Below are 13,431 nucleotides of genomic sequence, written 5' to 3'. Positions count from 1 at the left end.
ATGTGTGTATAAAGTGTACTTCTTCTGTGCCATTTATGTATTTAACTTTCTCTATCACTACAGTAACTTTTTGACCGTCCTTTTCTCTGATTTGACCTCCTCCGTGTCTCCCGTTGGGCAAACACAACAACTCACGGCCAAGCGTAAATCAGGCTTTCCGATTGGCTGTAAAAGCCGCTACGGGAGCCAATACGAGCGTCCGATGCATAAACGTAACGCTATACGTCACTAGCAAGATGGCGGATGAGAAGCTGATCGATATACATAAACACAACGGAGAAATGCGCTACGGAGACGAGGAGACATCTATTCACATATTTTACTCCTTTAGGCATTCGTTTTGTTGTCAGAAATATATTGCTCACATGGACAAGCAGGGTACCGTTGTTTAGCCCCGTTTCTCTAGTTTAAGAGGAAAAAAACGCATGTTTCTAGCGCAACCATTACGGAGTTATGACGCTCTAAAGACAACATGATCTTTTGTAGCGTATACGCTACAATGGGTCTCAGAGGGCTAGCCTAAACATGTTCACTTCATGCATAGCGAATTAGCCTGTCGTCTTCAAACTTACAATCTATATTTTTGGAACACAGAGTATGAGTCGGCCTACAGCGCGAGAGGAGGGAGAGAGGAGGACAGAGGCTGGCTGCAGGTACGCGACGGCAGGCTTGGGGTGAGCAATGGGCTTAACATCGGCTACCGGTAGGCTACTTTCAATAAGACAAGATCAAAAAAGATTTTGTCAATGCGATAAACGTGTATTTTCTGTGTCAAATGACGCACACGTCCACAGGCAGGCTATTAATTAGGCCCGGGAAACGGACCACACCTGCACATCAAAGTGGTGGGACAAAAGAGATAAATACCTCTACATCACAGTATGACCCGCTGATTTAGTTTTCAGAGGACATTTGAGCTTTAGAGTCAGAGAGCCCCACAGACATATGAATGCATGGGGCGGCCGGTGGCGCAGTGGTTAGGGCAGCCAACCACTGCCAATGAGTGAATCTGCATTAGTGGAGGATGCTTTGATGTCCTGTCACAGTGTCGGAAAAAGACATTGACGACAATACAAGAAGATGAAAATACATTATGAGAATATGAGGAAAAAAACATGAAATGTGTCTGTTGTTTCGGAATGCCCAAGCACACGCACGCACACGCAAGAAAGCACGTGCATCACTGATTGTCGTGGAAACAGAACTAAACAGAACGTTGACCGTCAGAGCAGGTATAAAAGAGCTGTCGGCCATTTTGTGTTCTCCTTTCGCACTTGGACTTCACACCACTTGGCAAGACTTTAGAGTTGACCCAAATAGTAGAGATTCAAATCGCTTAAGAGCCAGAAACAGTAGAGACTTTCACACCGACGAAGAAAAAGGACCCGAAGGCATCGTTTTAAGGCACTAGAGGATCGTCAAAAGCGTCTGCGGGGAAGGCGACGAAGGCCCTCCGGGCTGCGGATCCGGATCAGCCCCGGGGCCCAGATCGGAACCGCGGGGATGCGGGTAAGTCAACTTTGTTGGTTTGTTTTTTTTGCGTTTTACTCGTTGATTCATCCGTTAAAGACGCTAAAAGCGCCCAAAGTCAGAAATCAGTGTCGCTTTTGGAGTTTGACGGTGAACAGTTCACATCAGTTCATGAGGACTGGTGGGAAAACCCACATTTGGTGAAAGCAGACACTCACTCCAGGATGTCTTTGTGTAAATGTAATATTTGTGGGACAGAATGTGTTAAATATAGCTGGAGAGTTTTATACGTGGTGTTGTCATAGAAAGTGTGGTGGTTGGAAAGTTGTGTTGTTTTGGTTTGAAGGTGTCGAATCTTCCACGTCTTACATGGAGATTTGTGAACAAAGATGGCACCGGGGCCATATTTCATAAAATGCCAAACATGGGTTTTAGTTGTGCACCATGGAAACGACTGAACTGTGACGTCGGCCCGGACAGTTACGTAAAGTTGGAAATATATTCACAGATTGGAACTTCCGGGAATCAATATATCTGTGATAAGTGAAACGGAGTTATTGATTTTTGTTTCAGCGTCTTACTCTTGTCTTGTGCGCATAGAGATTAATGTTCTGATGATATGATGATGAGTTGTGGGGTCAGAAGGTCGCTGTGGCCATTTTGGATGAAAGTTTCACTGCGTGATGACGCACAGCTGACATCGACCGACGAGAAACTGAGTATTTCAGCTGACAGACTTTTGACCAACCTGAAGTGTATAACACCCAAATAACTGTCCACCGTGTCCAGCTGCTCTGATTATTAATAATTTCATTCAAACCCTCATTTTTTTAATTTTCCAGCTGAAAACATAAATAGAAATCCATGACTTCCAGGCTATATCGGGATATTTATGCATTTTCTCCTCCGTTTAATCATCAACAATATGAACCCTAACTCAAACGTCAAACATAATTAGACATTATTTTTATATGATAGGGTCACAAAGATGTACAACCTGTTCAATGATCCAAACAAAGTGTGGCTGGAATCAGCTCATCCAGCAGATTCACATGGTTTTTCATTTTCATGATGATGTTATGATTTTCATTTTTAAATGCAATAAAAGCTTAAAGGTTGGGTTTGTTACTGTCCTTAGACCGTTGGGCGCTTCTCCTGGACGTCCGTCCTCCTGCCAGACTCCAGGGTGATTCTGAGGAGAACACCGCCTCCCGCCTCCTCCACCAGCTCCCTCGGGAGCTCTTCACCCAGGTTTTCCCCACCCAAACCTTTGTCCACAGGATCCCCTCCTCCCCTCGTCTCTCACTCCTCTTCCTCTCCAAGCTTCCCTGAACCCCCCCCTACGCCCGCCCCCCTGCCCCCCAGCACCTCCTCTCCCTCATCCTCAACTTCCTCCCCCAGCTTTTCCCCTTCTCGCTCGGTCTCCCCCGGCAACCTCTCTTCTGGCTCAGTGTACTACCCCAGCAGCCCCTCTTCTTCTTCCTCCTCAAGCTCCTTCCCCAGCAACCCCTCTTCTTCTTCTTCAAGCTCCTCCCCCAGCACCCCCCCTTGTTCTTCCCCGACCTCCCCCCTGAGGTTCTTCCCTGAACTCTCCCCCGAGTTCTCCCCCCTCAGGTTCTTCCCTGAACTCTCCCCTGAGTTCTCCCCCCCGCCACAAGAGGAGCCCTTGACTCCTGTGGCATGTGATCCTAAGACCAAGATCACACTTAGACCTAGTTCCCCTGGGACAGCCGCAGGACCTAGCTCGTCACCTGTTGCCTCCACCTCACACACGGGAAGTCTAGACACATTTAGGCTGTACTCAACGTCCCCGGAGCAGCAGTGGGTTCAGAACGTCCGGGCCATTTTGCGAGAGAGGAACCGACAGCGTAGCGGTGGGGGGCGTAAGAGAGCTGCTAGACATCTGGGAGGCGGCCCTCCAAAGAAGCGCTGATTCAGCGTTTTTTAACAATCTAGTGTTTTGTAGTTTAAAATGCTAGGATGTAGTGATTTGATTCTGTGGAATCTTGTAGTGATTTGTTTCGGTGTAGTGGTGTAGTGATTTGTTTCGGTGTAGTGGTGTAATGATTTGTTTCGGTGTAGTGTTGTAGTGTTTTGTTTCGGTGTAGTGTTGTAATGATTTGTTTCGGTGTAGTGATTCGTTTCGGTGTAGTGTTGTAGTGTTTTGTTTCGGTGTAGTGTTGTAATGATTTGTTTCGGTGTTTTGATTCGTTTCGGTGTAGTGTTGTAATGATTTGTTTCGGTGTAGTGATTCGTTTCGGTGTAGTGTTGTAGTGTTTTGTTTTGGTGTAGTGTTGTAGTGTTATGTTTTGGTGTAGTGTTGTAGTGTTTTGTTTCGGTTTAGTTTGGTAGTGATTTGTTTCGGTGTAGTGTTGTAATGATTCGTTTCAGTGTAGTGTTGTAGTGTTTTGTTGCGGTGTAGTGTTGTAGTGATTTGTTTCGGTGTAGTTTTGTAGTGATTTGTTTCGGTGTAGTGTTGTAGTGATTTGTTTCGGTGTAGTTTTGTAGTGATTTGTTTCGGTGTAGTGATTCGTTTCGGTGTAGTGTTGTAGTGATTTGTTTCGTTGTTTTGATTCGTTTCGGTGTAGTGTTGTAGTGATTAGTTTCGTTGTAGTGATTTGTTTTGGTGTAGTGTTGTAGTGTTTTGTTTCGGTGTAGTTTGGTAGTGATTTGTTTCGGTGTAGTGTTGTAATGATTCGTTTCGGTGTAGTGTTGTAGTGTTTTGTTGCGGTGTAGTTTTGTAGTGTTTCGTTTCGGTGTAGTGTTGTAGTGATTTGTTTCGGTGTAGTGTTGTAGTGATTTGTTTCGGTGTAGTGTTGTAGGGTTTGTTTTGGTGTTTCGGTTTCTTGTGATGTCCTGCCCCGTCCTGTAATGCCCCGTCCTGTCTTGTGATGTCCCGTCCCGTCCTCTCATGTCCTGTCTCTGTTGTGATGTCCTGTCCTGTCCTCTCATGTCCTGTCTCTGTTGTGATGTTCTGTCCTGTAATGTCCCGTCCTGTCGTCTGATATCCTGTCCCGTCCTGTCCTGTAATGTCCTGTCCTGTTTTGTCCTGTGATGTCCTCTTCTGTCCCGTCCCGTCCTGTTTTGTCCCATGATGTCCTGTTTTGTCCCATGATGTCCTGTTCTGTCCCGTCCTGTCCTGTTCTGTGATGTCCTGTCCTGTCGTGTGATGTCCTGTCCCGTCTTGTGATGTCCTGTTCTGTCCTGTCCTGTGATGTCCTGTCCTGTCTTGTGATGTCCTGTCCTGTCTTGTGATGTCCTGCCCTGTCGTGTGATGTCCTGTTCTGTCCTGTTCTGTGATGTCCTGTTCTGTCCTGTGATGTCCTGTCTTGTGATGTCCTGCCCTGTCGTGTGAGGTCCTGCCCTGTCGTGTGATGTCCTGTCCTGTCTTGTGATGTCCTGCCCTGTCGTGTGATGTCCTGCCCTGTCGTGTGATGTCCTGCCCTGTCGTGTGAGGTCCTGCCCTGTCGTGTGATGTCCTGTCCTGTCTTGTGATGTCCTGCCCTGTCGTATGATGTCCTGTCCTGTGATGTCCTGTCCTATCCTGTGATGTCCTCCTCTGTTCTGTCCTGTCTTGTGATGTCCTGCTCTGTCCTGTCTTGTACTGTTCTGGACAGCACAGGCCATTACAGGACAGGGCAGGACACAACTGATCAGATGTCACGTGTGTCCTATGTTGAGCTGTTATGTCCCGTACAAACAAATGAGGTAAGTAAGAATGTTCCTCCTAGTGGATTCTAGTCGGGGTTCATTCAACAGGTAATAGTGTCCTCTGGACCTGATGGTCCACCAGCAACACAACCTCCCTGTGGTGGACTTGAAGGATCAAAAGATGAGTTGGACAGCTACACAATGTATGATTTGTTTTCTTTATTTACCTGGCCTTAAAACTAATTACATTAATTTTGTATGTAGGATTCCATTTGATTGTCTTTAGCACTGCCTTGGACCCGAATTGGCAAGAAGACCCAGAGGAACCCCAGGACCCTCAGGACCCTCAGGACCCCCAGGACCAGACCAGAGAGACGAGGGAAACAATGCCTTGATACTGACATGGAATAACCAGGTAAGGAATAACTGTATTGTGCTGCTATTATTATTATTATTATTATTATTATTATTATTATGCTTGATCCAATACCTTTACCTTTGTTTTCTGTTTTTTGAAGTCAATTTAAGAAATCAATGAAATTTTTTTTTTTTCATTCATAAAGAAGCCAAAGGATGAGAAAGATGAGCAAGCGCCCAGAGATGAAGATGAGGGAAGCGACGTGTCCACAGAGAACCTGGACGAGCACAGCGAGGCATCAAAGTATGTGAACTTGATTATGTTGCAGTGACTTTATGTAAGCACGTTTTTAAAATGTCTCTCTAGATACTGTAAGTTTCCTCCAGAATATAATAGCGTTGTTCCCCACTGCTGCTCTAAGTGTTTTCTGTTCTTCTTGTCCTTTCTCTTCAGGTCCATCAGGTCCAGGTCTATGAAGTCTGTCTGTCTCCTCACCAGCAGCAAAGCAGCAGAACGTCTTAGTTCCAGAGAAGATGCTCTCCTCCAGAGACGTGTCCAGACTTCTGCTTATGAGAGCTGCAGCCGTCTGCACCACGCTGGTAAACAGGTACGTGACAAACTGCTGGTCGTGTCTTAGTTCATGGAAACATTTCCTCTAACCTTTGCCTCGCTTGTTAACGTTGTTTAAGAACACGTCACGTCACATTGTAGCACATGTTCACCTTTGTCATGTTTGTTTGTTTGTTCCAGCTGAGAGCAAACAGCTGACCAGTCGGCAGAGAGCCTTCTGGGAAGTGTCAGCTGAAAGACATCTCCAGCGTCTACAGAACATCATCAGACCACCAAAACAGTTCCTCCAATAAAAAGTCAAAAGTCTGTCTACGTTTACGATTGGTCTCTGTCTTTAATGTTGTATGTGAAATGATAGAAGCTGAAATCATGGAGTGGACTCAAACGTGTGAAATCATTGTTCTCAGTCACTTTGCTGCAGTTTTCAAATTTAAATAGTTTCACATCACATCATCATGGAATCAGTCTTGGACCACTTTGAGTCACTTCTATATAGAAACAACCTTAGAATGTATACATCCTACAGACATCATAAAGCCCTCAGATAACTTCAGATAGCACTGAAACAGCTCCACCTTGTGGTCGCCGTGTGTTGCTATAAGTCCAACCAGAAGCCTCCGTAAACACTGTTGTCACGGTGTGTTACCTTTCCAGCTTATCGGCCCTGAACCCTAGTTGGGAGCACGCTGTGGATGCGTTTAGCTGGTGACCCACATTTCTAGAGTCCGGGTGACACGACCAGAAGAATGACAGGAGAGATCCTTCACCGTCCAACCAGAGGCTTTCATTGAGTCGTCTACAAGAGGACAAACGCTGCAGTCTTGTGAGGCTGTAATCTTGAGCTCATCTAATACACTTCTGCTGGCTAACAACACTCATTTGTACATCAACTTCACCGGCTGCAGCGAGGGAGCAGCGGCTTCTCACATCCACACACATCCACGGAGACTACGCTTCCCATCATACCTCACCTCACATACCGGTACGCAGGTTACCCATAAGGCCGACAACACTCCCCCACCCTGGATGATAATTAAACCCCTAAAATCACTCCAGCATTAATACACTACTGAAATATTCCCACAGTCCATGAAGGGCTCCTCTCCCAGTGAGAGAACTTAAAGGCGAGGATGGGGAAAGGAACATCCAACAGAAGTCCACTGAACACACCGAGCTGTAGCTGAGTGTCCATCACATACTTCTGCAGACTGAAAGTTCAACACTGCTAATGCAGCGTTTAGCTCTGGCGTCGTGTGACATCACTCTGTGGTTTTCTCTTGTTTTGATTTACTTTTTAAAAAACACAGTTAAACAACTGAAACATTATCCTGCAAATGCCTACATTGTTTTGCTTTAAATCAAAAATGATTAGGTACTACTTCATAATTATGCTTTGTAAGTTTAGCAAGGAGTATGCAGTATGTCAGAGTAAACAAGTACGTATTCTAAGTATGTATACTAAAAAGTGCTTGATTTCTGAGGTTGCTATTGATGTACTTTTTTCTCACAATGCAGTAAAAGAGATGGAGGTAGTAATCCAGCTGCAAAAAATATAAACAGATTGTTTTTAAATGACATTACCAACGTTTCCGACATTAAGTCACAGTATGATTTCATGTTGACTGCTGGCATTAAATGGCAAATTTGAGACACAGCAAGTGACTTTCATATTTCATAAATTTAATGTAGTCTTTTACTGAAGTAATTTACGATCTCATTGACATATTAATTCAATATAATATTAGAATAATACATTACACATGTACCTTAAATGTTTTATTAGAAAAAACTGTTCATACAGGACTGATATCACAGTCACAGCACTATACAAAACATCAAACCATTATGTTCCAGTTCTGGAAACCATCACTTTCTAGATACATATTTAAAAAACTAAAAAACAATTACAACAATTATTTGTAACATTTGTCAATAGTTCCAGTAGCTCCTCTGTGTAAGGTGATGACTTATTCAAGTACTGAGTCCAGAGAAGAGAACATAATCATATCTCTTAGCGGTCATATGCAACGAGCAGACGTGACTCCTCAACTTCACTTCGGAGCCGAGGACAAACTGAAGATCCTGATATCAAGTTCATTTGAGGAAATTCATCTCTCCAAACTGTGGAGTGATGTCACAGTTTGGTCCCATTTAAATGACCAGCCTTGGTTCCAGCAGCGACTCCCACCGCTCCGTCACCTGTGGGAGGAAGTACAGATGTCATTTTAACCCTGATTCTGCTACGACTGGGTCGAACAGGTTCTACGAGGATATTACAGGAAACAAACCAAGACAAAACAAAGGCTTTGGCTTTCACTGCTTTTGCTGACGGCCAATGTCGCTGTGGGACCCACGCATTTCATCCTCACTGGCCCCGTTTCATAATAAACCACTCTAGGGGTCTCTGACAGGTTCACTTGAGTGTGTTTTACCTAATAAGATTTAGTTCCAGGGATTTTATATGGGAATTTAACAATTATCAAAGTGATGATTGACATTATGTTATTTTTAAAGTGTAACAAAAATTAAAAAAAAACTACAACTTAATTGAAATCATTCATTTTAGATGTAACAAAATGAAATAAAATATGTCATAATAACACTGCTTGCTGCTTCCAGTCTTTATGCTAAGGTAGCTTCGTCTGTTCTAGGCTGTTCTAGGCTACTAAAAACATGGCAGTCTGTAGATAGAAAGCCATTAAGCTCATTTGAAGCTAATGAAAACACAATTATTATTATTATATACAGATGTTTATACACTAAAGCAAGACTAGTCATGTTACCCATGAGCACGTTTTAAAACATACTCAGAAACATACTTTTTATTATATTATATTCCATTCCCTCCAATAGATCCTGCCTCCTCCACACCGGCCCTTTAAGAAGTGCTGATAGAATAGCATTAACATCGTTACCCGAGAGCCTCTGGACACGGCATACTCCACGCTCTCCGAGCCGTCTGCGTTCTGGTAGACCAGGTCAAACTTGCCAGGTTCTACGGGAGCTGAGGGAGAAGCAGCACGTTATGGGTTTACATCTCAAACTGGCTCTGATCGTGACCCACTATAAAATCCTATATCATCCCATCCTTGTGTGGAGCACGAGATGGAAAATCTGCTCCGTTCCTGTCAAGTACATCATATTCATTTAAACATGAATATTTAATAACATAATACTGTATATCCATGGTAGGCTTATAATGTGATTTATCAATATCAGGGACTCTGTATTATATATAGAGAGTTGACTTCTAAAATTCAGTTTCCAGCTGAGTTTTGGAAAGAAATCTTGACATGTTAACTTTGAATAATGTACTTATACCTTCTATAAAATGATTAATAGTGTATGTGTCAGTGGTGAAATGATCCCTACCTCTAGAAGCACTCAGTAGCTCCAGCTCAATCTGTTTGTTGGCGAGGTCGAGGCTCACGATCTTCCCCTCCTGAAAATGTGAAGCATGACGGCCGGTCAGTGTTGCGGTGACTTCAGTGTGAACCAAGGGTGAAGTCGTGGATATGCTGCTCTCTTTGATGAAATGATTCCACTCACCTTATATTCCGATACCTCTGGTGTGTAGTTCTCAGTCAGCTCCAGCAACTGAACACAAACAAAGGAATTAGGGAGCGAGGCTCACAACGACCCTCGGACTTCAGTCTCACTAAAGTTCCTGCACTGAATATGAAGACGGAGACATGGTTGATGACAGACAGGTAGACAGACAGACAGGGCTTACCTTGAAGGCAATCTTCTGCCCCACCTGTGGAGGGGCGGCGAGCAGCGGCATGGAGCTGTAGTCCCGTTTGGGAGCGGCTCGCGCTCCGTTCTACACACAGGAACCAGAGACAGTATGTCAGCGAATACAATAACCATGTTTCTATGTTCCCAGAGAAATCAACGTTCCAGTCTTAGCCTGTTCACGGGTAACTTTGGTATTCTTCAACCTGTCCAGCGTGAACCTGCCGTAAGGCCAGACTTGGGGATAAAATGACACTTAAACATTAAAAACTGGGAATGCGTAGCAACCGTAGCTAAGGAGGTGGGGCTCAGGGAACAATTAAAACATCCCTCCAGACTAGTGTGGGTTTAATTTAATTTCCTCTTACAGGAGACTCACAGAGTACCTTGATCCTGAGGATAACAGTAACTTTAAATCCTGAAGTGAGCAGGCAGTACAGACCTGGAGTACCACTGACACGTTGGTCAGTGAATCAGTCAGGCAGGACGGCTCCTGGGCTCCGTTATATGTGGACTCAAAGCTGCTGCTGGGCCCTCTGACACCTCTCCCTCCACCTCGTCCCTCTCTGGGACCCCCGCGCCATGTTTGTCCTCGGCCTCGCCACGACGGGTGACTCCCCGCGCCGAGAAGCGGCTGCTGCATCGGCCGGCGGATGACCAGCTTGATCTCCTCGTCGCTGTCCGAGCCAGAAGGCTGTGCGGTTTCATCGTGAGGGGGGGCCGCGACGCCTGCAGCCTGTTTCTGTGCACTGTTAGTGGACTGCAGGGCAGGAAGGGCCTGCTGAGACTTTGGGGCGGGTGTTCTCCCTTTGGGGGTCATGGGGGTGTTTTTTTTTGGCACAGCCTCATCAGAGGAGGAGTCGCTGTCTGAAGACGATGACGAAGGAGGGTGGAGTTTCACCATCTTGGGTTTGGTGGTTGGAGGCGTTTTGGAGGCAGCAGCGGGGGAGGAGGAGGGGATTTTGGGTGCTGGTTTTGGGGCTGTAGGTTTTTGGGTTGCTGGTTTTGGGGCTGTAGGTTTTTGGGTTGCTGGTTTTTTAGTCGATTCCTCGCTGCTGCTGCTGCTGGAATCTGAAGATGAGAGTGGTTTTGCCACTGGGGGTTTCTTGGTGCTTTTCAGCGGCTGCTCTAACACACTAACTGGGTTTTTTTTAGGAGAAGCAGCTGGTTTGGGGGTGACAGTCAGGCTCATTTCCTTTGCCTTCTTTGTTTTCTTCTTCTTCTTCTTTTTCTTCCCTTGTGACTCCTTCTTCTCATCACCTGAAGCCTGCACGGTATCCTTCCCCACCGTCTCCAGGCTGTCCTCGCTCCTCTTTTTCCTCTTTTTTTTCTTCCATTCCACGCTCACTTGGTTTTCTCCTGGCCCATCCTCCTCCGCGGGTCTCCTCCTCTTTCTGCTGCTTTCACTTGTATCCGGACAGCTGCTGGGCCCGTTCGCCTGAGCCAGACAGTCCACCTTCACCCTGGGAAATACACAAGGAATCTGATTTCAAGAGTCAAAGACATTTCTAGAAATATACTTTTGTGTTACCTTGCCCAGAGGATTAAAAACAACGTTCGGTGCTGGATTAGGACACGACTAGTGTTCATTGTAAGAGGAGCCAACACTGTTCCCCTATCAGTGATGAGCATTCGGGATCAGCCCATGCATCCTCTACACCACAGTTGTGACGCCTCGAGGTAGGCATTTTGGCCTTCACCGCTTTTTTTTTTTTTTTTTTTTTACAACCAGTGAATGGAAGTGAGAGGAGTGCTGGTCTTATTTGAGTTATCTGCATTGAAGACATATGACATAGCTTAGTGTTATCTAAAGGATTACCCTTTAAACGTTGGATTACTCAACATGTTATGTTCTTCCTGGTCTGATGGATGACCGTGGCTACTTCTTAAAGTCTAATTTAAGTTTAAGGAAATATTTAATTTGCAGTATTCTTAGGGAATTCAACCGAATACGTAAAGCAATACCACTCCCTCCAGTACGCTTGATACAAAGCAGAGGGACACAGTCATACACGAATTGATGAAATCAGTAATAAGAAGGGTAATAACAAAATTATAGGGACATTTTCAAATGTAAATGTTATGACGCAAACATTACGATAAGGGATAATGAATCACAGATAAATATTTAAAATATCGCCATGTATAAATATTTATATAATATATCTCCATGGATCAAAGAATTGCAGTTTAAAATTCGTAATTCTTCTATGATGAAGATGATTTCTCTGAAACCATTTAACATCTCTTCTTTAATTTATTTTTGTTTTATTTTGTTTGTTTTTTGTTGTCAATATTGCCTTGCTGTTTGTTTCCGCGTTTGTTTTGTTGAAGAATGCAGTTTTAATGTTCCTGCGAGAAATAAGATAAAACACTAACAATATTAAAACATATTATACGGTACTCTACATAAAAACAAACAAGAAGCACGCGCACCTGACGCTGTCGTTGTCCCGCACCACGTACACGCTCTCCGTGTGCGGCAGGTAGCAGTCTTCCACGAAGAGGCTGAGGATGCTCCCGCGGCCGAACTCGAACTTCTCTCGGATGACGCTCTCCAGGTCCGCCACCACGCGGCAGCCGTTCAGGTCCACGAGCAGCCAGCACATGCGGCAGTCAGCGACCGACGGCGGCGGGTAGTCGAAGTTCAGACGCACGCGGATAAAGTTGTTACCGTGAGCAGCCATGATGGCTCACACACGCGCCGACTTCACGCCAAAACACCACCAACCGCCTGTTGCGCCTTCCGCCGGCAAAACACATATAGTATTTCCGTCCGGGGATTTCAGAATAAGAGCCTTAAAACGCCAACTCTTTCACAACACTGCCCTCTAGCGGGGAGGAAGGTCATCTACTCGGTCTCTCCAGACAGCCAGGTCTTCTGACCAGACAACTTTGTCTTTGTTAAATGTTCTCCTGCATATTTGAGTCTGCCTTCCTGTTTTTTTATGACGGAGTATTGTAGTATAGTATACGGTTTTCCATAAAATACCACAAAATCCAGGTGTTTATATATTGAAATGTTTTAAAATACACATGCAATACATCAGAAGGTATGGTACGACATGTCTGAACATTAACACTAAAATTGATAGTGTTTATTGTACTTGAGTCTAAAACACCTGCCCCCCAAAAATATACAGATGTAGTTAACTAGTCTCAAGGGTCTTTAATGAACCAGATATGGAGTACATGGCATTCTGCTCTATAATCCAGATTGGACTACATTTATACTTGGTGCACAACTGCCACAGAGCTCAGAGCAGGTAATATATAATCTCACATCAAAATGAATATACTTCAGCATAAACCATATTTGTCAGACTATTGTAATGGCCAAAGCTATGACAAATGAATGGAGTTATAACCAGAACATTAGGTGATGTCTCCATCATCCCAAAACCCAAAGACAATCCTTTTGCCTAAAGCGTTCAAGGAACAGTAGTTGAATTATATATTATTCTTGAATTATTTATTTAATTATATTGATGTCTACCAGTTATTTACTGATTGACAATTTTTACAGATTTCAAAGATTCACTGAAAGAAAACCTATGTGACGTTTTCAAACAGAAGGGAGCTCCCTGCTGGAGAGATTCTGGTTATGGTCACTAGGTGGCAGTGTTGGCGAGGCCATTCTTTTCCAC

General features: G+C 44.5%; 2 protein-coding genes across 2 annotated transcripts in view; one reads left to right on the top strand and one right to left on the bottom strand.

Annotated features, from left to right (window-relative positions):
* Window positions 1-7,831: 7,831 nt before the first annotated feature.
* Window positions 7,832-12,521, bottom strand: coil (coilin p80). Its single transcript, XM_084037893.1, has 7 exons — window positions 12,221-12,521; window positions 10,227-11,247; window positions 9,783-9,872; window positions 9,599-9,646; window positions 9,422-9,491; window positions 8,965-9,053; window positions 7,832-8,248 (listed from the first exon to the last, which is right to left on the bottom strand). Exons 1-7 carry the CDS (start codon window positions 12,469-12,471, stop codon window positions 8,201-8,203), a joined length of 1,617 nt encoding a protein of 538 aa, XP_083894019.1. The 5' UTR covers window positions 12,472-12,521; the 3' UTR covers window positions 7,832-8,200.
* Window positions 12,046-13,431, top strand: part of csnk1da (casein kinase 1, delta a) — a 31,120-nt gene continuing 29,734 nt past the window's right edge. Inside the window, exon 1 of the mRNA XM_084037895.1 lies at window positions 12,046-12,059. The gene's annotated coding sequence lies outside the window, so the exon portion shown is untranslated. The remainder of the gene's footprint in view (window positions 12,060-13,431) is intronic.

The sequence above is a fragment of the Eutrigla gurnardus genome, assembly GCF_963514095.1.
Source record: "Eutrigla gurnardus genome assembly, chromosome: 20".
Lineage (NCBI taxonomy): Eukaryota > Metazoa > Chordata > Actinopteri > Perciformes > Triglidae > Eutrigla > Eutrigla gurnardus.
Note: the sequence above shows the minus strand (reverse complement) of the source record. Positions and strands in the feature narration are given on the sequence as shown.

What these genes read in the sequence shown, in the direction of transcription:
- coil (XM_084037893.1), bottom strand. Translation starts at nt 12,471, where the DNA reads ATGGCTGCTCACGGTAACAACTTTATCCGCGTGCGTCTGAACTTCGAC. An exon ending in GCTACTGAGTGCTTCTAGAG is followed by an intron (nt 9,054 to 9,421) that starts GTAGGGATCATT and finishes CTTCTCCCTCAG; the next exon opens with CTCCCGTAGAACCTGGCAAG. An exon ending in CCGTGTCCAGAGGCTCTCGG is followed by an intron (nt 8,249 to 8,964) that starts GTAACGATGTTA and finishes TTCCTCCCACAG; the next exon opens with GTGACGGAGCGGTGGGAGTC.